At 44.5% G+C, this 25,707-nt stretch overlaps 2 protein-coding genes and 1 pseudogene across 2 annotated transcripts in view; all 3 read right to left on the bottom strand.

Annotated features, from left to right (window-relative positions):
* The window catches only part of Edaradd (EDAR associated death domain), a 91,250-nt gene extending 76,114 nt beyond the window's left edge, over positions 1–15,136 (bottom strand). Inside the window, exon 1 of the mRNA XM_012949584.2 lies at positions 14,980–15,136. Coding sequence (XP_012805038.2) covers positions 14,980–15,010 — 31 coding nt within the window. The 5' untranslated portion in view covers positions 15,011–15,136. The remainder of the gene's footprint in view (positions 1–14,979) is intronic.
* LOC101613928 (SOSS complex subunit C-like) lies at positions 2,101–2,500 on the bottom strand. The gene has a single exon (XM_045151613.1). The coding sequence runs from the start codon at positions 2,323–2,325 to the stop codon at positions 2,101–2,103; it is 225 nt and encodes a 74-aa protein (XP_045007548.1). The 5' UTR covers positions 2,326–2,500.
* Positions 3,081–3,985, bottom strand: LOC101613636 (annotated as a pseudogene).
* Positions 15,137–25,707: the final 10,571 nt, after the last annotated feature.

Below are 25,707 nucleotides of genomic sequence, written 5' to 3' on the forward strand. Positions count from 1 at the left end.
GGCCCAAGGACTGCCAGGGTGAATCTAAGGAAGAACGGGACCCAGGGATCCCCTGGGGCTCCTCAGCAGCAGGAATAAGAATACTGGCACTGTCATGGTGACCATTACAATGCGGATAGCCCCCACTCACTCAAATGGAGAAACCAGTTCAAATTCTTGAGGAAAAAAAAATACAAGTGGCACACGTATTCTAGAATTATCCACTACTGCTTCTCTTACGTATGAGCAGGGCAGTTTATGTGGTTGGTAAAAGTACTTAGAAGAAACTATTAAAAAGGAGTACAACCATGACTAAAATTGACCTGTTAGAATTCTAAATTTAAATCTTGTCCTATCTCTGGAGAAGATGAAGATTCAGGACTAAGACAATCAGTGATGAAAGGTTACGAGGGGCTGGAAGAAAGCTCAATGGAACAACACATCCTGAGACTATGGCAGGCCCTGGATGTGGTCTCCAGGAATAGAAAACCATCATCATTGCTACCCAGAAGCCCTGTATCTGTGATACAGTATAAAATCTAATTTCAATCATAATTTTGTTTTGTCTTTTGAGGTAGGGTTTCACTCTGGCTCAGGCTGACCTGGAATTCATTATGTAGTCTCAGGTGGCCTCAAACTTGTGGTGATCTTCCTACCTCTGCTGGGATTAAAGGCGTATGCTACCACATCTGGCTTTTTTTTTCGGGAGGGGGGTTCAAGGAAGGGTCTTTCTGTAGCCCAGGCTGACCTAGAATTCACTATGTAGTCTCAGGATGGCCTCAAACTCACAACGATCCTCCTACTTCTTTCTCCAGACTGTTGGGATAAAAAGTGTGGGCCACCACACCCAGCTCAATCATAAAAATTTTTGTGCAAGATATGTTATAAAATTCTCTAACCCATGGTTTTCAGACTTTATTTTAAATCACATCCTAATTCTACAGGACAAGAGCAGAGTAGGAGCAATTCCATGTTTAAATAAGCACCTCGGACTCTCTTAAGGTTTGATCTTATTGAGCAAGTTGTTTAGCCTAACTCCTTCCCATGTAAGATAATTTAAAAAGGACTTAATTTACATAATGTTAAGCTTTTAATTAGATAAAAATGAACAAAGAAAGTACTCAGGCACACCATTTATATAGTAACACTAAATAAGGACATAAATTTTGTTTGTTTTTGTTTTTCAAGGTAAGGTCTCATTCTAGCCCAGGCTGACTTGGAATTACCATGTAGTCTCAGGGTGGCCTTGAACTCACAGTGATCCTTTCCTCTACCTTCCTAGTGCTGGGATTAAAGGCATGCACCACATTGGCTAGGATGTGTAAATTTAAATCCACTACATTACTTAGCTGGTTTTCATAACAGCATTTAGGCACGTCATTTATAATGGTATTTATTCATAAAATATGTTTAAGACTGGTTGGTAATTTAGTTTTGTTTTGGGTTATTGAGACAAGAACTAGTCATGAGTTCACAAAGAACATTTATGGAAATTGTGACTCTAGTACACTGGCATCGCCCTTCTAAACTGCATATATGTATGCATGTAATTTAAGCCTATCATTTGGATTATTGAGATGCGGCCTCATTTCTTTAAAGACATTTTTTAAGACAGGGCCTCATGTATCCAGGGCTGGCCTTGAACTATGTAGCTAAAAATGACCTTCAACTTCTGATCCTCCTGCTTCCTGAGTGCTGGCATGACAGGAGTGTGCAGCCATACTTGGGTTATGTGGTGCTGAAGGTCAAACCCAGGCTTCATGGCCAGCCTGTAAATAAATGGTTCTTGACTGCTATTATGGACATGACATATTCAATCCAACGCGTGGGGCATGGTGGCTGATTTCACAGGACTGTTCAATTCCATCTGATTAAGAATCAAAAATCAATTGCGACACAGCCATCCTAATCAGTTCCTCAAGGATACGTACGGTACAGCTTCCAGCGTGCTGGTTATCCCGACTCTCCTCCTCTTCACGCTGTCACTTACACATACCTTTCTTTTACAGAAACAAAAACATATTTAAGTTCACCAAAATTATGAAGTCAGTTTGTACAGAGCTGAATCAGAGTACTTTGACATTTGTTGTCTCAAAGACCCTTTCATGACTGATACTTCCTTCATTCTGGGTCAAGGAGCGGTAGCACAGGAAGAATAAGATTCCCGAATGCAGAGTCTTGCGTTATGAAGTATCCAGATGAACGGGCATGCGCATGCTGCAAAGCCGCCTTCTGTTGGGCTGCAATGTGCCGCTGCTCAGCGTGGTTCTGGAAGTCCTTGTTGAGAGAGGGTCTGGAGAGGGCAATGCCAGCTCCAGGATGAGTTGTTGAAGATTGGTTTTGCATGAGTAATTTTCTTTTCTCTTTGTCCTGTTCTGCCAAGATTGCAACTCTATTTTTGTTTTGAAAACCTCTTTTTATCAAATACAGAAGAATGGGCTTGATTCTACGCTTCAAACATGGTTAAGATCTTGAGCAGATGCTGCAAAGTCCTACATCAGGAATAGCACTGGCCCTTGTCCTGAAGGATTTGCTGCTTTCTACCTATTTTCTGTTTCAATTATATCTGGTGGCAACTGACCATCACTTTACAATCATCCGGGATGCGGCCGGCCCCCGGGAGGCCCCGCTGGCAGGTCTCGGCGGTCCAGGGGGCGCGACCACTCGCAGCCAGGCTACCGTACCCCAGCCGCAGCACTACAACCTTCCCGTGGCGCCACGCTTCCGCCTCCTGACTCCCTCTTATATTTTTATTAGCCCACCTTCCACCTTTCCTTTACTCAATCACTTCCCCTGATCTCACTGAGGCCTTTTCGTCCCCATTAATCTGTTCATCTACTTACATATATACAACACCATCCTATTAAGTCCCCCCTCCCTTTCTATTTCCTTTCTGTCTCCTTTCTAGCTTAGTGGCCTCTGCTACTGAATTTTGTTCCAAATCCTCATGGAGTCTGTACTGTGGACTAGGCTGTGGGTCTAGGGAATGCCTTGAAGGATCCAGATAAGCCTGGCAAGATAGGTTGTTAAGACGATTGTTTTTTTTTTTTTTTTTTCAGGGTGAAGGAGAGTGTTTGTTATCATCTGTATGTACAGAAAGCTCAGTGGTGTACACTCAGTCCAGTTTGGTGGCCAGTTCTTTTGGCCTTTGCCTTTTCCAGCTTGGCAATGTGAGCCAGATTTTGGACTCAGGACGTTGCTCCCCCCCCCCCCCCCCCGGGGCAATGAATCTTGTCTTATTTGTCATTGTAGTTGGTCCTGATAGCTTCCACCAGTTTAGCCAGGGCTCCTTTGTCTTCCAAGTTGACCTGTATGAAGGCAACCATTGTGCATGTCTTCCTGTGGACCAGCCACCCTAGCCTGGCCTTCCCCTTGATGATGCAGTATGGGACCCCCACCTGGCGACACAAAGCAGGGAGGAACACGGCCAACTCAATGGGATCCACATCATGTGTAATCACCACCAGCTGAGCCTTCTTGTTCTCCACCAAAGTCGTGGCGGTGTTGACCCCCGCTTGAAGTTAGGACGTCCCCTTTGCCAGCAGCCTTTTTTCTGAGCCCGGGCCCACAGTCTGTGCTTCTTCTCCTGCTTAGCCTCTGGCCTGTACTTGTGGTCAGGCTTTGGCAGCTGGGAACTGTTTGGCGGTCCAAAGCCTGGGTGAATGGGTTGATCACAGGAGGCACTTTCAGCCTCTTATACAGCATAGCCCTTTGCCACTGCAGCCGGATGTAACAGTGCCATTTGACAAAGCAGGTGAGGTCCCTTTTGGGCCGAATGTCCTGTCCAGTGACAAAATTCCTGGGCCTTTTCTCAAACAGAGGATTTACGACCTTTATGGCTTTCCTTCTTCTTTACCACAGCAGGTGGTAGGGCCACCTTCTTCCCCTTGGCCTTCTTTCCTTTCGGGATCTTGCTTGGCAGGAGGAGAGAGCGATGATTCGTTTTTGTTGATCCTGGATGTTTACTTGTCAAGCTGAAGCTGGAATTCCTATCTTTTCTATCCATGCCTTAAGCAGAAGCTATGCGAAGGCATTGACTATTTGTTCTAAGGTAGTCCTCTGAAGGCTGCAGTCATTCAAGAGATGTGGGGAAGAACTGCCACTGTCCTCTATGAGTGGGGACTGGCCTGATCTCAGCAGACCACAAGGTGGCAAGCTCACACCAGAAGCATTGAGCCGGTTAACCCCTGAGTACCAGGGTCCGGCCCCAGTGAAGGCTGCATGCTTGGTGTCTACAGACACTGACTGCAGTCTCAACAGACTTCTCAGACCTGAACAGTGCACTAAACTTCAGGTGTACTAAAAGTGTAAAGTCGTTTCTAGTGTCTAAGCATCACATTCGCCTCTCAGATTCCTCCAGGACTCTAAGGAGAGGGCAATCTCCAGTTGGGGCTATAATGGAACTTCCCACCAACCTAGTAGAACACAGATTCAGATTTGAATGTAAACCAACACAAAGAAATTAAGGGCCAAGAGAGAACTCACTTGCTTGGCAAGCACTTGAATGTGAGTTTGACCCCAGCACTCACATAAAAGTGAAAAGCATGTGCTTGTAATCCCAGCACGGGGAGGGGGACAGGTGCCTGGGCTCAGCTGCAAGCCAGCATTACACAATTGAGGGGCTCCAAGCCAATAAGAGACCCTGTCCCAAAGGAAGTGGATGGCATTCCCGAGGATGACACCTAAAGTCATCCTCTTTCCTCCACATGTATGAGCACGTGCACTAACATGTACACACACACACAAATAAATAAATAAAAGACACACTGTATTAACTCCACCCTGAGTCTGCAGAATGCTTGCCCAAAAAAACAGGAGCGAGCCCAGGGAAGCGAGTCTGCCATAGCCAAGTGCCGAGCTGTGTGGAAGCACAAAGAAGAGTATGAATGCAGCTTGGTGGGCTTGGGGACAGGGAAGCCAGTGGGAAGGAGCCTGCGGAGGAGTGAGGCCTGGGTCCAGAGCAATGAGGTGAGATACGCCCGGAGGGAACAGCATGACAAGGGCTGCGAGGACACACCACAGACCACGACACATTACTGCACCTCGAGTGAATCTTTACAGCCAGATAACCCGTTTGGTTCTTTTAGTTGTTTTTTGTTTGTTTGTTTTCATGCCTCTCACATTATGGTTCGTAGCTGGGACAGAGGTAGCAGAAGTCACCACTAAGCCATCTTGAGTCCCTTCTCCCCCTGCCCTTATCACCTTATCTCCAGTATCCTACCATTAAAAATTTTGTGGGTTCAGATTTGTTTGTTTGTTTATTGTTTGTGACAGGGTATTATGTAGCCCAGACTAGCCTTGACTGCCTCTACTAAAATGCTGGGGTTATAGGTATGTACCACCACACCTAGCTCTTGGATGCTAATTCTTTGAGGTGTCACCCCACTAGCAGCATGGTATTTTAACAGTTATTAACATAATGGGAAAAAAATTAGCATGGTGGTAGGGGATAAATGATATCAGGCGTTATGGTACAAACCTGTGATCCCAGAACTCAGAGGGCTTCAGCAGGAGAATCATGAGTTCAAGGCCAGCCAGGGTTACAAAGATCCTGTGGGGAGGAAGGGAAGGAGAGAGAGAGAGAGACAGAGAAAGACAGAGAGAGAAGGAGTATGAATGGGAATCATTCATAGGAATGAAACAATGTCACCAAGAGCAGCAGTGAGGAATAAGCAGGACAGGTAAAAGGGGCACGTGGCACCAGAAGAGAAACCTATGAACCACTGGGCTTGAATGAGTCTACTGCTGTAAGCCTTGGAAGCCTGGAGGTGTAGCCTTTGAAAACCTAGTGCTGTGACCTCAGAAAAGAGCAGAAATGTGCTATTCAACTGGCTGTGTGATGTGAACTTGAAAGAACTGTAAGCTTGCTATGTCGTAAGGTTTTTCCTCTGCAATATGACCTGGTTGCCACTCAGCCAGTGATTATTATTCTTGTCAGGCCAAGTTTGGGGACCATTAGAGTGGCTGATCTTCTGCTCCTCCAAACTTGGCTGATGCCTGTGATACAACTGTGCATGTGTGGGCGAATTGAGGCCAGAAGGAGGGTGCACACAGAAGACAATAGAGCTTGTTGGCATAAAGTCTTTGGTGTGATATGTCTGGGGATAAATTGGTCCCCCAAAGGTGTTATTGTCTGAATCTGAAGTATCCCCCACAGGCTGGTGGCACTGTTTTGGGACGTTGTGGAACCTTATCTCCTGGCCCAGCTTCTGCTTCTCTGCCTTCACTCCATGGCCACAGTGTGAACAAGCCTCCACCACATGAACACCCCCATGCCTTTCTGCTCTGTAGCAATTTCCCTCCTGAGGAGGGTGGGGAGACTCGGGAGGGAAACAAGTCTGGGAAAGCTGAAGGAGCTCCTAGACGCCTCCCCAAGGTTACAGGAGCAGTCGTCAACTGCTGGGGAAATTCTCGGACCAGCAGAGCTGCCTGCAAGCGCTGTGCGATGCGCTCCGAGACGCAGCGGTGAGTCTTCACCTAGGCGGGGTGGGCTTCCCTGTGACGCAGCCGCCTTTGAGTCATGCCAGCGCCTGTAAGCATCCCGGAGGAACCCACGGGTTCACCTAAACTGGACCTTGGTGCAATCATGCTTTTGTCTGCTGTCTGAGCCCATGTTGGATGAGTAGATGTCTTCACCTCTCCACTGGGAAAAGTTTCATGCAACAGTTTCCCTGTCAGAAACACCTGAAGGAAATCTCTCCAACTGTAAGCCAAAATAAACTTTTCCTCCCTCAGATTGCTCTGTCAGGCACTCTGTCACAGGGAGGATGAAGGTAACTGGCACAGAAGGGAAGGCTGGGTGGAACCCTGGGGTTTTGTTGTATTGTTTTCTGAAGTACACCAAGGTCACAAGGTGACAAGCTTAGAACTAGTATTACAGACATTTTCATGCCTTTTATTTCCACTGTCAAGGTTCCAACCTCCTGGGCCTTTGCTGTGTGTCACTGTCCAATGTGAGCCAGGTCCACAATGGAACTCTACCTACTATTTCTAATCCAGCACCTTCTGCCAGCTGTTTGAGGTGAAAAGTAACAGCTTTTGTTCTCACAAACCCAGAGTTTAATGTGCCAAGGAGGTTATTTGGGGGCGGACAGTTCTCATTTGGGAAAGATCTAGAAGTAGAAAGTTTTCCTAAAGTCTAACCTTGAAGTTGAAAGTTTACAGTATGCTTAAGTATGAAATCAAATAATTTATCTAATGCTTGAAAGTATTTGTTTTTACAAGCCTCAGGTATCAGCAAGCTAAGCCTGCAGGCAAACCTCTGGTGCCAGATGGGATGTGGGGCACCAAGGGCCTAGAACAGAAAATAGGGCACATGAGCCCCAAAGGAGGCAGATCAACAGCTCCTCCAGGGCTGGTAGAGGATCTTCTCTTGCCCCTGGCTGTCACCCACTGCCTGGCCAATTTCCTTTCCCCACACAAGCTCAGATCACCCCCACCTTAGCTGGCAACTGCTATGGGCCTGTCTCATGCAGTGAGAAGGATGATTCATTCCCACAAGTGGTTTCTGGAGAGCTCCTCACACACAGGCAGGAGAGAAACATGGTGTACTGATAGATGGCAGGGTCGTAGGCAGTTCTCACCACCCTGGTTGAGAGCCAATGGACAAGCTGAACCAGACATCCCTAACATGTGATATTAGAGGCAAAGAGAAAGCCTGGGATATACAAGGAGACTCTGTCTTAAGAAAAAAAAGGGGGGGGGGACTGGGGAAATCACTCAGTGAGTAAACTGCTTGTTGCAAACAGATGAGGACCTCAGTTCAGATCCCCAGCACACACCAACAAAATGCTGGGCATGGTGGCATGTGCCAGCCCTGAGGCAACAGAGACAAGGAATCCATAGGCACACTGGATAGCTAGTCCTTCCAAATCAGTGAGCTCCAGAACATCAAGAGACCCTATCTCAAAGAATAAGGTTAAAATCAACTAAGGAAAACACTCAGTGTAGATCTCTGGCCTCCACATGTATGTGCACACACATATATTATGTGTACATACACACATGTATGCACATGCATGCACACACACATGTACACAGAGCTTCTGATTCTCTTCACATATCAAAGACTGGCTAGAGGCTGGAGAAATGCTAAGTCGTTAAAGGCAACTGCTTGCAAAGCTTGATAGCCCGAGTTCAATGTAAAGCCAGATGTATAAAGTGGTTCATGCATCTGGAGTTCGATTGTAGTTGCATGAGGCCCTGGCATGCTCATTCTCTTTCTCCTCTCCCCCTCTAATTGCAAATAAATTATAAATGAATAAAATAATTTTTAAGACTGTGACTGGTTATTAATGGTCTTAATAAACAGACCAGACAGACCAAGTGGTACAATGGTACGATGGTTGCATGTCTGTTCTGGAGAAAATCAACTGTTCTCCGATTGGATTTGAGGCCCACACCTTGGGAGGGAATTCATACCTATTACTAAAACCCTAATCAAAAGCCTATGGCAAGCCAGGCATGGTAGTGCCTACCTTTAATCCCAGTATTTGGGAGGCAGAGGTAGGAAGATTGCCATAAGTTCAAGGCCACCCTGAGACTACCGAGTGAATTCCAAATCAGCCTGAGCTATGGCAAGACCCTACCTCAAAAACCAAAAAACCAAAAATGCCCATGGCTGGGGTATCTACTAGGGTGACTCAAAACTTATCAAAGTGCTGTGACGTGACAGTAGAGTGTTCAGCACTAAGTAAGACCTCTCTGTAACACCCTTCAAGACTCAGGGACCATTGCAGAAGAGGTGGCAGAAAGAATGGAAGGGCAAAAAGAAGTGAAGGAGTGAAGGACACAAAGTGGCTATGACACTCATGATCTCACAGTGGCTGACACTGCCAACACAAAGCCTGTAATAATAGGAGGGAAAAATGAACAGAACAGGGACTAGTTGGAACAAAGAAGGGACTCAGTGGAAGGGGGAACATAGCAGGATGGTGGGAGAGGATTGTGATCATGGTATATTATGTATATGTATGAACACTGTCAATAAAAAGTTAAACAAATAAACTTTGGTGACTATGGGAGCACACAGTGAAAGCATCTCCAAGCTTAAAGTCCCAGACCTGCAACATTAATAGCTAGAGCTTCTCCTTCCCTCACGCCCACTCTGAACACATGGTCTTCGTGGTGGTCTTTGTAGTAACCTGACATGTATGTGTTGGTTTTACACATACACATGTAAATGAAAAACACATGTATTTGAGAAATATCTTGATTCACACTGGGTGGAGAGAGATACTGTACAGAGAGGCCAGGAGGGATCTGAGGGAAGGGCTTGTGGAGAACCCCTCAGGATTTTGACATTAGACCAGACCTTTGTCCAATCATATCTCTACACAGTTGTCCAGGCTTCTAGCATGTCCATGTAACTAGCTTCCATAAAAGAGCAAAAGGACTGTGTTTGAGGAGCTTCTGGCCAGTTCCTGAAGGGTAGCACCCCCAGAAGGCCAGGAAGCGCCATGCCTCTTCCCCCAGACTGCACTCCAGGCATCTTATCATCTATGTAACTTGTAACTTCCTTTTGGACTCAGTACTTGTGGTGGTTTGATTCAGGGGTCCCCCATAAACTTAGGTGTTCTGAAAGCTAGTCTTCCCAGATAATGGCAATAGGAAATTAAACCTCCTGGAGGCAGTGTATTGTTGGGGGTGGGTTTTTGGGTTTTAGAGCCAGTTTCCCAGTGTTTAGCACACTCACTCTCCTGTTGCTATTGTCCACCTTATGTTGACCAGGGGGTGATGTCCACCCTCTGCTCAAGCCATCATTTTCCTTGCCATTGTGGAGCTTCCCCCTCATGCCTATAAGCCAAAAGAAACCTCTTCTTTCCCACAAGCTGATCTTGGTTGGGTGATTTCTTTTTCTTTCTTCCTTCCTTCCTTCCTTCCTTCCTTCCTTCCTTCCTTCCTTCCTTCCTTCCTTCCTTTCTTTCTTTCTTTTTTCTTTCTTTTTTTTTTAGTTTTCCAAGGTAGGGTCTCACTCTAGCTCAGGCTGACCTGGGGTTCACTATGTAGTCTCAGGCTGACCTTGAACAGCAATCCTTCTACCTCTGTCTTCCAAATGCCTGGTGGTCAGGTGATTTCTACCAGCAATGCAAACCTGACTGCAACAGTAGAGCTCTTGCCTGACTTGTACAAGGTCCTGGGTTCCATCCTCAGCACCACAAAAACAAACAAACAAACAAACAAACAAAAAGTTAAGGTAACCATAAGCAAATTGTTTTTCTGAGCTGATTAATCAAACCAAGAAGATTGTGAGAGGCCTTAGTTTATAGCCTGTCAGAGGTAGAGGTTCAACAACTTGGGGCATGGGGTTGTAGGAGAGGTGGCAATCTTGGGAACAAGTCCTCAAAACCCATGGGGCTGCCATTTCCTGGAAGTGTCAGAAATTGCTGGTGTCCACTGCAGGACCCACTGCTTCTTGCTGATGGGAAGTGACCCCACACCTTTTGTATCATAAAATGACCTGCTTTGATCAGCAACCACCCTGAGAAAGAACTTATGACTCCTTCTCTTCACACAGGGACCTCTCTTCTCACAGGGAGTACTCAGGCTCACAGATTGCTACTCTCAGAGCCTGCCCATTTCCCAGTACCACCAGCTTCTAAAAGTGGCTCAGGCACTGTCTACTGGGGATGTTGCCATGTCAAGATTTCCCCTCTGGGGTTGGGGCGATGACTCAGTGGTTTAAGTCACTTGCTTGCAAAGCCTATTGACCTGGGTTTGATTCCTCAGCCATATGTGGTAGTTTGACTTAGGTGTCCCCCATAAACTCATGTGTTCTGAATGTTAAATCCCCAGCTGGTGGCAATTTTGGAATTGGAGCCCTGTTGGAGGAAGTATGTTGCTGGGGCAGGCTTATGGGTATTATAGCCAGTTACCCCCATGCCAGTATTTGGCACACTCTCCTGTTGCTGTTGTCCACCTGATGCTGACCAGGAAGAGATGTCCAGGCTCTGCTCATGCCATGGTTTCTCCTGCCATCATGGAGCTTCCCCTTGAGTCTATAAACCAAAGTAAACATCTTTCCTCCCATAATCTGCTTTTGGTTGGGTGTTTTGTGCTAGCAGTGAGAAGGTAACAATAATACCATGTAAATCCAGATGCAAAAAGCAGCACATACATCTGGCATTCATTTATAGTGACAAGAGACCCTGATATGCACGTGCACGTTCGCTCTCTCTCACTCTCCCTCCCTCCCTCCCTCTCTCTCTCTCTCTCTCTCTCTCTCTCTCTCTGTGTGTGTGTGTGTGTGTGTGTGTGTGTGTGTGTATCCTCTTGGGCTGGACAGATAGCTTAGCAGTTAAGTGCTTGCCTGCAAAGGCTATGGACCCAAGTTTGATTCTCTACTACCCACGTACGCCAGATGCACAAGATGGTGCATGCATCTGGAGTTCGTTTGCAGTTGCTGAAGGCCCTGGTGTGCCCATTCTCTCTCACACGCAAATAAATAAAACAATAAAAAATTTTAATGTCCTCTTTTTATAAGGACACCATGCATATAATCTCATTTTACCTCAGTATTTTCAAGTAAGTCACATTCTGAGCTACTGGTTGATAGAACTTCAACATCTTTTTCTAAGTTACTGGGGATTTAGGACTTCATATATTTTTCTCAGGAACTGGGAGTTAGTACATCAACACTTGTCTGAGGTGCTAGAAGTTAGTACTTTGATTTATCTTTTTTTCTGAGGTACCAGGGATTATGATTTCAACATATATTTTTCAAGGATCACAGCTCAGCCTATATCATAGAAGGAGAACTTTATGCCCTCCAACCTGTGTCTTTCCCACATGCAGAATATTTACCCTGCCACAACCCCAAAGCCTTAATCATCCCAGCATGGATTCAATGTAAAGTCTCATTGCCTTATCTTTGACTCACAGACCAAATCTCAGTTCCTGAGTCAGGAGCTCCGAGGACTGATTACACGCAGTGCCCAGCAGTCTCTGCAGACGGGACCAGCAGCATATTCCCACGAGCAGATGTCAGTGGGTGCCTCAGGGCTGGGCTGTCACAAGCCAACATCTCCCTCTACCTGTCACATTCTAGTTCCTAAAAGCACTTTGTCCCCGGAAGTTCAAACGTCTCCAAAGATGTCCATTCAGTCAAAACAAGGAGGGCAGCGTGTCAGGGTTCGGGCGTTCCCAAGCCTCCCGAGCCAAGAGTTGGGCCTTTGTGTGAGTTAAAGGCATCTCTTTGAACTTGAAATTTCAGAGGTTGTTTTTTTTTTTTTAATGTGTGTGTTGGGGGGTGGTACTATAGCTTTCTTTCAACTCACAGCTGTTTTCATTTCTACTTATAAAGATAGATTCAGGTTCACAAACACTTTCAAAGCCACATAAAAGCAGCCGTTGGTGGCGCTGACAGCCCTGTGCCCCTTTGTCATGGGGCTGAATTAGCTTGGGAAGAGGTCTGGGTGAGGCATGTATGTTCTTATGGGGACTTTGTAGAGTAGCATCATGCAGAGACCTAGTGTCAGGGATCACACTGAAGAGGGGAAGAGCAGAGCAGAGGAAGAGGGGAGAGATGAAACAAAGGATATGAGGGGAGATTCAGAAGAGAAAGAACAGAAACATTATCAGCAAGTAAAAGAGCTGGGCCTGGTGGCACAAGCCTGTCCTCCCAGCAACTAGGGAGACTGAGTCAGGAATATCACAAGTTCATGGCCAGCCTGTGCAACTTATTGAGCTCTTGTCTGAAAATGAAACAAGAGGCCGGGAGATGGATCAGTGGGCAAAGTGCTTGCTGAAAAAAAAAAGAAGCATAAGGACCTGAGTTTGGATCCCCGGCACCTACATAAAATATCAGACATGGTGCTATGCACCTAGAATCCTGAACACCCATGTATGATGCCATAAAATGCTGGGCATGGCAATGCACACTGGGGAGGTGGAGATAGGAGGGACCCTGGGGCTTGCTGGTGAGCTCTGGGCTCAGTGAGAGACTACCAAAAATAAGATAGAGAGTGATTAAATAAGAAAACCCAACATCAACCTTTGGCCTTCACACACATGCACACAGGTGCAAACCCACACATTCCAACACGCATACACAAGCTTACACTTACACACATACAAAGTAAAAGGAGGCCTAGGAATGTAGGTCTGGTAGAGTGCTGGCCTAACATTCTTAAGGCCCTAGTTTCCATTTCCAGAACTATAAAAAAGGAAGGAGGCGGCTGAAGAGATAGCTCAGTATTTAAGGTGCTTGCCTGATGAACAAAGTGGCACATGCATCTGGAATTTGCTTGCAGTGGCTAGAGGCCCTGTCTTCCCTCCCTCCTCTCTCCTTCTTTTTCTCTCTCTGCTTATAAATAATCAAAAAAAAAAAAAAAAAAGGAAACGAAAGAAATGGGCACATTGGGAAGCCCCACAGGGATAAAGAAAGGAAACGCACATATCACCTACTCCACTCTATAGTAGCTCTGAAGGCGGGGCTGGGCCAGCTTTGCACACATGGTTGCAATGGTTCACCCTTTAGTCCTGGGTATGGTATCCTGTGCCACCTTGGACCTATGTACACTTATACGAGTGTCAGGAAGGACTAAGAATAGATGAGATACCTCCTAAGGGATCATCCTTGGTTGGTGTCCATGACCAGGCTTCTAGAAAGCAGCAATGTTGTGCAGAGAAAACCAGACTTCAAAGAGAGAGCCCATCTGGGAGGAGGGCAGGTACTAGCCAGGTCAATAAGGTCTGGGGCAAAGAGGTGAAAATTCCGTTAAACCAGTTCCACACATTGGCAGCATTGTGGTTGCATTACAGAGTGAAAGGGGTGGGTGGGTATGTCTTATGAGTTGCAAAAAGTGGATGAAATGTTTGAAAGGGTAAATGCGTGTGTGTACTGTGTGTGTGTTACATGGAGATGGAGGCATCTCATTTGATTGACAGATTCCCAGAGTAGGAAGGAACATTTCGCCTTCTGTTTTCTCAATGAGTACATGAGGGGAACAAAAGCCAATTAATTATTTTCCATCTCAAATCAATAACAGGTTTACTATTCTCCACTTGGAGAAGAATTTGCATCTTACCAAGAAACTAGCCCCAAGCTAGCACTTCACAACTCCAACATAGCTACTGGGTTCAATCTTCTAACTAGCTCCTAACCACACAAGCCACATGCCAGGGTTGGAACGGTTGAACTCTTGTCCAAGCTCGGGAAATGAAAAAGGAAACACAAAACAGTCACAGCTATCCAAGCATCTGGTTCTGGGTGGCCTTCTCCAGAGCGTCTAACCTCAACAAGACAAAGTACCAGTGTGCCCTGGGCGTGGGGGGGGGGGGGCGGTAATCATTCATTCATTCAACTATGTTTTACAGACACCCATGGAGTTTGAAGCTAGGTTATAGGGAAGTCAGAGTTCCTGGAAGTCTGAGGACGGTTTTTAACAGTGAGAGATGGAAAAAAAAAAAAAAATAGATGCTGGCCTCAAGTACAAACGTACAATGTTTTAACATAAGAATAGGATCAGAGACCATTGTCACCACGGGCCTCCACAAGTGGGGGGAACGCACAGGTGGGATGGGCCTCATGGTTCTGTGGACAACAGTTTATGAAACAGCTCCGAGCGCCAAAACTTATAAAAGCAGAACCGTCTCATCAAAGCGGTCCGAGGAGCAAGAAGGAGCAGCTAGAAGGCATGTGAGGGTTGGAAAAGGGAAAGCCCCACAGGAGACAAGAAATATTAGCCCCCCCCACACACACACGCCCTTTGAGCGCCTTTCTGCCAGAGGACTGCGCGACTTGTTTCAACCTGGCATTGGGGCCCAGAACAAAAGCGCGCAGCACCGGCCGCGGCGTGGGGAGCCTTGGCCGCGCGCGGTGCGCGGGAGGCGACCTTGGTCAGCAAGCGTGGCCAGTGGAGCTGGCCCCGCTGCCCGCACACATCTGGTGCTCATCTAGTGTCCCGAGGCGCTCTCAGGTGGAACGAGAATCCCAGGTCAAGTCCGCGGTCCCCCAGCCCACACCCAGTCCAAGTGGGGAGAGGCGCGGTGCCACTTTACCTGGGCGCAGAGGGTCCTCTGGCGAAGTCATGGTGGCGGGGAGAGAACTGAAGTTCCCGAGCGGGGCTGTGCGGCCTCTGGGACCCAGAAGGACCGCAGGACCGCAGGGACCCAAGCTCGGGAGGCTGCGACGCGCCGGGAGCAAACTGCGCGTCCCGCTCCTCCTCTTCCCCGCCCCTCCTCCTCCTCTCCGCTCGGGTCTCCGCCACTTCTGCCTGGCGCTCACTTCCTGCAATTAGCAAAGCCCCTTCATGGCGCGAGCGTCTCTCCGGTACTCCTTGGAGGAGACTGGTCGGAATTCTGGGCCAGGCTGGGGACAGGAGGATCGGTGGGTTCCGGGGGAGCCCGGAGTGCGCTCCCAGCCCCGTGCCCAGGTCCTACTGGGCAGGTGCCAGGGCGGGGCGCAGGACCGGCTGCTCGCCAGACCCGGCCAGCGGCCGTGCACCCGCTGCAGGGGCGCGCGGGTGGCTTTCCCCGCTCCTAATTGCCGCCCTCAGCGGCGACACCTGAGCGCTTCTAGCACAGGCCTGGGCCGAGACGCCTGCAGGCGATCTAATGTTTGAACAGTTTCCTAATCTACGGGCGGACGGAGCCTCTGCATGATGGCACACGCCAGCGCTTTCTAGTTTGATGTGTCTTTGGCATTAGTTACTGCCTGACCTCCAGGGAGAGCGCTACACAAAGCAGCCAGAAGAGAACACCCGACGCAACCTCGCTAGGTTCACGGGGCCTCTCAAGAAGAAAAAGAGAAGAAAAGAGAGAAAAGAAGCTTAGAATTGATTAGTGCTTTAGCAAAGTAAGCGTTCATTTTCTAGGGATTTTACATCAATTAGTTAAGCGGGTAGAGATTGCAATCTTTTAAGATGGCTGTTATAAAAGGTTACAAGCAATTTAATAGGAATCTCAGAAAGATATTGCATAATCGGTATCTGCCTTTGGACGTAAGCATTGAACCATAAAAGGGTGGGAGAATGCTTGTCTAACACGTGGAGGCCCTAGATTCAACCCCCAATGCTGGAAAAAAAAAATTAAAAGTTCAGGGGGCTGGGGAGATGGCTCAGCAGGTCAGAGCACTTGCTGCACCTGAGGACCTCAGTTCCATCCCCAGAACCCAGGCAAAAACCCACATGACCACGCATGCCTGTGACCTAGAGCTGAGGGTTAGAGAGGGAGGATTGCCAGGCCTCCCTACTCACCCAGGCTATCTGAAAAAGGGGAGCTCCAAATCCAGTGAGATACTCTGTCTCAGGGAAATAGGACAGAACAATGGAGGAGGACCTCCACATCCTCCTCTGGCCTCCACACATGCACAAAGGATGTGTATACACACACACACACTCACATACACACCACATACTACACACATGCCAAAAATGAAAGTTCATTTCAAGACTGGTGTGGTAACATAGGTCAGTAATCCTAGCACTCAGGAGGCTGGGACAGGAGGATTGCCTAGAGTTTGAGGACAGCCTGAGCTACTTGACAAACTTGCCTTTTACGTTAAATTTTTTGATTTAATTAATTAATTTATTTGAGAGAGTGAGAGAGGGAAAGAGAGAGAATGGTCGTGTCAGTACCTCCAGCCAATGCAAACAAACTCCAAATATATGCGCCACCTTGTGTACCTGGTTTACGTGGGTCCTGGGGAATCAAACCGAGGTTCTTTGGCTTTGCATCAAACGCCTTAATTGCTAAGCCATCTCTCCAGCCATAACCTTGCCTTTTAAAAATATTTATTTATTTGCAAGCAGAGAGGGGATGAGGGAAAATGAGCAGACTAGGGCCTCTTGCTATTGCAGATAAACTCCAGATGCATGTGCCATTTTGTGCATCTGGCTTTACATAGGTACTGGGGAATTGAACCAAGGCCATCAGGCTTTTCAATCAAGTGCCTTTAACTGCTGAGCCATCTCTCCAGCCTTATCTTTTTTAAAGCAGTATTTAGCACACAATATCAACAGATTACCATAAGTAAGCCTAACTAAAAACTGAAAAATGCAGAAAAAGAGCAAATACTACATACCTCATGAAGGTCTCTCCCTCGCAGCTTGGTGGTCCTAAGTCCCACAGCACTATTGAGATCCAGTTCTTATCCTCTACAATATTTCTCTGAAGAAACAGGGCCTTCAGAGAGGAGGTGCTGCCTCTGATCACAAGAAAACCTTCTAGTTGAAAGCTTTTCAGGGAATTTGCAGAGGGGAACATAACTTTCATAGGAAGGAATTTTTTTACAGGGTATTTTCTCTGACGACCTACTTTGAGGTTTTCTCTGTGGTTCTTCCTCTACATCATGTAGCGATGGAATTAATTTCTGAGGTTTGATTTTTCAGGACCCACTATCAAGGTAGGATACCTTGTTAGCATAAGTTCATATGGTTTGCTTTTCGAAACTAAAAAAAAAAAAAAAAAAAAAAATGTCTTTTTTTTTTTTTTTTTTTTTTTGATGTAGGGTCTCACTGTAGCCCAGGCTGACCTGGAATTGACTATGTAGTCTCAGGGTGGCCTTGAACTCATGGTAATCCTCCTACCTCTGCCTCTCCAGTGCTGGGATTAAAGGCCACCACACTCGGCTATCATGCCCCTTCTTTATTGTGTTGAGTAGAAGATGCAGTTAGAAGTGCATTATAAGGTTAACTCTCTTTTAAAATTAAAATAAAAAACCTTAGTTAAAATTTTACTTAATCCCCTCTCACCACCCTCTTTTGACCCTTCCTTCCCCTCCTCCTCTACTGAACCCCCTCTTCTTTCCTGCTACTCCCTCTTCTATTTACAAAGGATTTGCCCCTTCTTTCTTATGCATGACAACCTGTTGATGGACCCCAAATTATATGAGTCTTGTGAAAGTCCATTGCTGTAAGGTCATAAATGTAATGAGTACTTTGTGTCTGGAAGACAGTGTTCCTAAAGCACTCTGCCCCTTCCTTTGGCTCTTAGCTTCTTTTCACCACTTCTGCTATAGGACCAGAGCCTTTGGAGGGGGATAGAGAAGTCTCATTTAGCCAAGTAAATTTGTATAGACTAGGCTGGTCTGAACTTGTGACATTCTTATGCCCTGCCTCCCACATGCTGGAATTACAGGTATTATAAGCCATCACGCCTAGCTAAGGTTATTTTTAAATGCTTTATTATTTATTTATCTTGTGGTACTGGGCATTGAACATAGGGATTTGCACATGATGGGCAAATGCCCTACCACTGAGTTATATCCTTAGGCCTAAGGTTAATTTTGTGTGTGTTGGTGTGTGGGTGTGGTGGCATGAGTATGGAAATCAGAGGATAACTCTGGGGGTTGGCCCTGGCCTTCTCCCTTGTTTGAAGCAGGGCCGCTCATTTTGTTCATGGCTACATTGGACTGGCTAGCTGTCCCATGAGCTCTCTGACAATTCTGTTTCCACCTCCCTTCTTTCCCTTAGCACACTGGAATAACAGACATCCATCACAATGTCTGGCTTTTTATGTGAGATGTGGGAATCTAAACTATGGTACTCATGACTGTGCACCAAATGCTTTATCCATGAGCCATCTCCCAGCCCCAAAGTGGATTCTTTAAGATGATCACTCAGGTACTTTGCATTGCGTTTCCTTATGCCTCCTTTCCTGTGAATGCCAGCTAGTTCCATTATTCTCTGTTTCCCTCACATGTTTTATGACCAACAATAGGAAATAGGAGCTGCTATTTTTTTTACATTGATTTAAAAAAAGTAATTTAAAAAATAATGGGCTGGAGAGATGGCTTAGCGGTTAAGTGCTTGCCTGTGAAGCCTAAGGACCCCAGTTCGAGGCTCGGTTCCCCAGGTCCCACATTAGCCAGATGCACAAGGGGGCGCACGCGTCTGGAGTTCGTTTGCAGAGGCTGGAAGCCCTGGCGCGCCCATTCTCTCTCTCTCCCTCTATCTGTCTTTCTCTCTGTGTCTGTCACTCTCAAATAAAAAAAAAAAATTTCATCCTCTGAACCAATTCTCATATAATCCTTTCCCAGTCATATTGTGTCCTTTTGCTTCTGTTTTTCTCTTCATTTGTGGAATCAATGTTAGTTTTCTCATCAGAATACCTCAAAGCAGTTGCAGGGTCCTCTTGCTTTACCGTGTAACTTCTCATCATAGCATCCCAGTTTCCTTCTGGATTATCCCAGTCAGTCCATGACATTATGTGACAGATAACATCACTGCCAACCCCTGACCCTGAGAGGTGGCATATGACTGCATTATAGCCTTTGTGAGTATTGCTGCTGTGAGAATGAACGAGGACACACAGAGGATATCTGTTGGGAACAGAGAATGGGTCTTTGAATAGTTAGCCTAATAACACACAGCTGCCAACAGAAGAAAGGAAGGGGATAGAGACATTTAGGAAAGTCTCCAATATCGACAGAATGGAATGCCAGGCAGGAGCATTCAAAACTAGTTTTTAGACAATAGGAGGCTAGCTTTGGGAAAGCAGCATGATGAAATTGGTGTTTTGGGAAGATTAGTTTGGCAGCTGTGTATAGGATGCAATGGAGCAAGAAGAGATTGCTGATGGGAGACCATCTCATCTTTCGGATATTCTGTAATTTCTTAGAGTGGATTCATATCCTCATCCAAATGTAGGGGTTACTGTTTGAATATGAAATGTCCCTCACAGACTCATGTTAGGAGCACTGTTTTGGAACCTTGTGGAACCATTTAGATATGGTGCCTAGCTAGCAGAAGTAGGTCACTGGAAGCAGGCCTATCAGAATTATAACCCAGTCCAGCTTCCAGCCCTAGCTCTCAGCTTCCGGACCCACCAAGATGTGAACAAGCCCTGCCATCAGCTCCCACCTCCACAAATGGAGTCACTCCAGCTGCCATGCCTTTCTTGATGGGATGACCTGGAATTCTCTGAAACCGTGAGCCAAAATAGATCCTCCCTCCACTAAGTTGTTTCTGTCAGGTATTCTCTCACCGTGGCAAGAAAAGTAACACATGGTGCGAACTCATCAGAGAGATTTCAATGTTCTTTTGTTGCCTTCTTAACTATTTATTACTGCATACTGATCAATTGCTTTGTGAACTTACATATATGCATTATTTGGACAAGGGCTGGAGAAATTGCTTAGTGGTTAGGGTGCTTGCCTGCAAAGCCTAAGGACCCCTGTTTGAACTGTCTCCAGATCCTATGTAAGCCAGGTGAGGCAAGCACAAGGTCTGAAGCGTCTGAAGTTTGATTTCAGTGGCTGAGGCTCTGGCATGCCAATTCTCTCTCTCTCTCTCTCTCTCTCTCTCTCTCTCTCTCTCTCTCTCTCTTTCGCTCTTGCTCACTCTTGATCTATCTAAAAAAAGAGTAACAAAAAATTATTTGGAAAAATGTATTCCAAAATGTTCACAGAGGAACTAAAAACTTTAAAATACTATCTGTCTTGCTGGTTTGACTTCTGTATGTCAGAGACACAATATTCTGCATACAGATATTTAGGCATGAAGAATTCTTTTTTAAAAAAATTTTATTAGCATTTTCCATGATTATAAAAAAAATCCCATGGAAATTGCCTCCCTCCCCCTGCCGCTTTCCCCTTTGAAATTCTATTCTCCATCATGTTACCTCCCCATCTCAATCATTGTACTTACATATATACAATATCAACCTATTAAGTACCCTCCTCCCTTCCTTTCTCTTCCCTTTATGTCTCCATAGCCTCTACTACTAAGTATTTTCATTCTCACGCAGAAGCCCAATCATCTGTAGCTAGGATCCACATATGAGAGAGAACATGTGGTTGCTTGGCTTTCTGGGCCTGGGTTACCTCACTTAGTATAATCCTTTCCAGGTCCATCCATTTTTCTGCAAATTTAATAACTTCATTTTTCTTTACCACTGAGTAAAACTCCATTGTATAAATGTGCCACATCTTCATTATCCACTCATCAGTTGAGGGACATCTAGGCTGGTTCCATTTCCCAGCTATTATAAATTGAGCAGCAATAAACATGGTTGAGCATGTACTTCTAAGGAAATGAGATGAGTCCTTTGGATATATGCCTAGGAGTGCTATAGCTGGGTCATATGGTAGATCAATCTTTAGCTGTTTTAGGAACCTCCACACTGATTTCCACAATGGCTGGACCAGATTGCATTCGCACCAGCAGTGTAGAAGGGTTCCTCTTTTTCCACATCCCTGCCAAAATTTATGATCATTTGTTCTCATGATGGTGGCCAATCTGACAGGAGTGAGATGGAATCTCAAGGTAGTTTTAATCTGCATTTCCCTGATGACTAGTGACGTAGAACATTTTTTTAGATGCTTATATGCCATTCGTATTTCTTCCTTTGAGAATGCTCTATTTAGCTCCATAGCCCATTTTTTGATTGGCTTGTTTGGTTCCTTATTAGTTAACTTTTTGAGTTTGTATATCCTAGATATTAATCCTCTATCAGATATATACCTGGCAAAGATTTTATTCCCATTCTGTAGGTTGCCTCTTTGCTTTTTTCACTGTGCCCTTTGCAGTGCAAAATCTTTGTAATTTCATGAGGTCCCAGTGATTAATCTGTGGTTTTATTGCCTGAGTAATTGGGGTTGTATTCAGAAAGTCTTTGCCAAGACCAATATGTTGAAGGGTTTCCCCTACTTTTTCCTCTAGCAGTTTCAGAGTTTCAGGTCTGATGTTAAGGTCTTTAATCCATTTGGTCTTAATTCTTGTGCATGGCGAGAGAGAAGAATCTATTTTCATCCTTCTGCAGATATATATCCAGTTTTCCCAACACCATTTGCTGAAGAGGCTGTCTTTTCCCCAATGAGTATTTTTGGCATTTTTATCAAATATAAGGTGGCTATAGCTACTTGGGCTTACATCTGGGTCCTCTATTCTGTTCCACTGATCTACATGTCTGTTTTTGTGTCAGTACCATGCTGTTTTTGTTACTATGGCTCTGTAGTATAGGTTAAAATCAGGTATGGTGATACCACCAGCCTTATTTTTGTTGCTCAGTATTATTTTAGATATTCAAGGTTTTTTTGTTATCCCAAATGAATTTTGGATTATTTTTTCTATTTCCATGAAGAATGCTTTTGGAATTTTGATAGGGATTGTATTAAATGTGTAGATTGCTTCGGTAAGATTGCCATTTTCACAATATTGATTCTTCTAATCCAGGAACAAGGGATGTTTATCCATTTTCTCATGTCTTCTGCAATTTGTCACTTGAGTGTTTTAAAGTTCTCATTGTAGAGATTCTTTATTTCCTTGGTTAGGTTTATTCCAAGGCACTTTATTTATTTATTTATTTTTGATGCAATTGTGAATGGGAGTGATTCTCTGATTTCATCCTCTGTGTGTTTGTTGTTAGCATATATGAAGGCTACTGATTTCTGTGTATTTATTTTGTATCCTGCTACATGGCTGTAGGATTTGATCAGCTCTAACAGTTTGCTAGTAGAGTCTTTAGGGTCCTTTATGTATAGAATCATGTCATCTGCAAATAATGATAACTTGATCTCTTCCTTTCCAATTTGTATCCCTTTTATGTGTGTCTCTTGCCTTATTGCTATGGCTAAGACTTCTAAAACTATATTAAATAAAAGTGGGGCAGTGGACTCCCTTGTCTTGTTCCTGATTTTAGTGGAAAAGCTTCCAGTTTTTCCCAATTTAGTAATATGTTGGCTGTAAGCTTGTCATAAATAGCTTTTAATATATTGAGATATGTTCCTTCTATTCCCAGTCTCTGTAGGACTTTTATCATGAAGGGATGTTGGATTTTGTCAAATACAGTCTCTGCGCCCAGTGAGATGATCATGTGATTTTTTTTTTTTTTTTTTTGAGGTAGGGTCTCACTTTGGTTCAGGCTGACCTGGAATTCACTATGTAGTCTCAGGGTGGCCTTGAACTCTTGGAGATCCTCCTACCTCTGCCTCCCGAGTGCTGGGATTAAAGGTGTGTGCCACCACGCCCAGATCATGTAATTTTTATCCTTCAACCCATTTATATAATGTATTACATTTATAGATTTGCATTATGTTGAACCATCCCTGCATCTCTGGGATAAAGCCTACTAGGTCAGGGTGAATGATCTTTTTGATATACTCTTGTATTCTGTTTGCCAATATTTTGTTGAGAATTTTTGCATATATGTTCATGAGGGAGATTGGTCTGTAATTTTCTTTTTTTGTTCTATCTTTGCCTGGTTTTGGTATCAGGGTGATGCTGGCCTCATAGAAGGAGTTTGGTAGAATTCCTTCTTTTTCTATTTCCTGGAAAAGCTTAAGAAGCAATGGTGTTAGCTCTTCTTTAAAGATCTGGTAAAATTCAGCAGTGAATCCATCTGGGTCTGGGCTTTTTTTTAGTTGGGAGATTATTGATAACTGTTTGGATCTCCATGTTTGTTATAGGTCTATTTAAGTGATTAATCTCATTTTGATTTAATTTAGGTAGGTCATATAAATCAAGGAAATCATCCATTTCTTTCAGATTTTCATACATTGTGGAGTATATGCTTTTATAGTATGTCCCTATGATTTTTTGAATTTCTCTGGAATCTGTTGTGATGTTACCTTGTTCATCTCTGATTTTATTAATTTGTGTCTATTCTCTCTTTCCTTTTAATATATATATATATTTTGGTTCATATTTTTGAAAGTGACAGAGAGAGAGGGAGAGAAAGAGACAGATAGAGAGGAAATGGGCGTGCCAGGGCTTCCAGCCACTGCAAACGAACTCCAGATGCGGGCGCCCCCTTGTGCATCTGGCTAACAAGGGTCCTGAGGAAAAGAGCCTCGAACTGGGGTCCTTAGGCTTCACAGGCAAGCACTTAACTGCTAAGCCATCTCTCCAGCCCTCTTCTCTCTTTCTTTTGGTCAGATTTGCTAAGGGTTTATCAATCTTGTTTATCCTTTCAAAGAACGAACTCTTTGTTTCATTAATTCTTTAGATTTTTTTTGTTTCTATTTCATTAATTTCTGCCCTAATCTTTATTATTTCTTCCCATCTACTGATTTTTGGTTTGCCTTGTTCTTCTTTTTCCAAGGCTTTAAGGTGAAGCATTAGGTTGTTTACTTGCGATCTTTCTAATTTCTTAATATAGGAACTTAAGGCTATAAATTTACCTCTTAGAACTGCCTTCATTGTGTCCCAGAGATTTTGATATGTTGTGTTCTCATTATCGTTTGACTCTATAAATTTTTTGATTTCCTTCTTGATTTCTTCCATGAACCATTCATCATTTAGTAGTGTATTGTTTAGTTTCCATGATTTTGTGTATGCTCTATAGCCTTTCTTGCTACTGATTTGTAGTTTAATTCCATTGTGGTCAGATAGAATGCAAAGAATTATTTCAATTTTCCTGAATTTGTTAAGATTTGCTTTGTGTCCTAATATATGGTCTATTTTAGAGAATGTTCCATGTGCTGCTGAAAAGAATATATATTCTGCTGCCTTTGAATGAAATGTCCTGTATATATCTGTTAGGTCCATTCCTTCTATGACCTCATTTAGTCCAGATGCCTCTCTGTTTATTTTTTTCCCAGGATGACCTGTCAATTGATGAGAGTGGGGTGTTAAAGTCACCCACCACCACTGTGTTTGGTGTTATCTGTGACCTTAGTTCTAATAGTGTTTGTTTGATGAATTTGGGAGCCCCCATGTTAGGTGCATATATGTTTAGGATTGTAATGTCCTCCTGTTGGAGTGTGCCCTTAATCAATAGAAAATGACCTTCCTTATCTTTCTTGACTAACGTTGGACTAAAGTCTACCTTGTCAGATATTAGGATAGCAACCCCTGCTTGTTTTCTAGGCCCATTTTCTTGAAACACCGTCTTCCAACCTTTCACCCTAAGATAATGTCTATCCTTTGTAGAAAGGTGAGTTTCTTGGAGACAACAAATTGTAGGATCCTGCTTTTTAACCCAGTCTACAAATCTATGTCTTTTCGTTGGGGCATTGAGGCCATTGATGTTAAGAGATATTATTGGAAAGGTGTGTATTTATGTTTGCCATTTTTGTGTGTGTGTGTGGTTCCAGTTCTACCTGTGCTCTCTTCTGTTAACTAGTATTTGAGTATTGCTTGTTTTTTCTAGGTTCCTTATATGTGTGCTTTTCCTTTTCTTCAGCATGTAAGATTCTATTAAGTATTTTCTGTAGAGCTGGTTTTGTGTTCAAATACTCCCTTAACCTACTTTTGTCAAGGAATGGCCTCATTTCTCCATCTATTTGAATGGATAGCTTTGAAGGATAAAGTAACCTTGGTTGACAATTGTTATCTTTCAGAACTTGGAATATATCATTCCAAGCCCTTCAGGCTTTTAAAGTTTGTGTTGAATAATCTGCTGTAATCCTGATGGGCTTGCTTTTGTGGGTAACTTGATTTTTCTCTCTAACTGCTTTCAATATTTTTTCTTTGTTGTGTGTGTTTGGAAGTTTGATTATAATATGGCAAGGAGAGGTTCTTTCCAGGTTTCATCTGGCTTGGGTTCTAAAGGCTTCCTGTATCTGCACTGGCACCTCTTTCCCAATTTGGGGGAAATTTTCTTCTATGATTTTGTTGAAGATGCCTACTATGCCTTTGGAGTGGAGTTCTTCTCCTTCTATTATGCCCTGAATTCTTATATTGGATCTTTTCATAGTGTCCCGAATATCTTGAAATTCCCACTCATACTTTTCTATAAGCTTTTCTTTCTCTTTGTTGGGCTGTATTAGATCTGCCACCTGGTCTTCTAGCTTAGATATTCTGTCCTCTCCTTCATCCATTCTACTGGTGAGATTTTCTACAGAGT

The sequence above is a fragment of the Jaculus jaculus genome, chromosome 6 (assembly GCF_020740685.1).
Source record: "Jaculus jaculus isolate mJacJac1 chromosome 6, mJacJac1.mat.Y.cur, whole genome shotgun sequence".
NCBI classification, from domain to species: Eukaryota; Metazoa; Chordata; class Mammalia; order Rodentia; family Dipodidae; genus Jaculus; species Jaculus jaculus.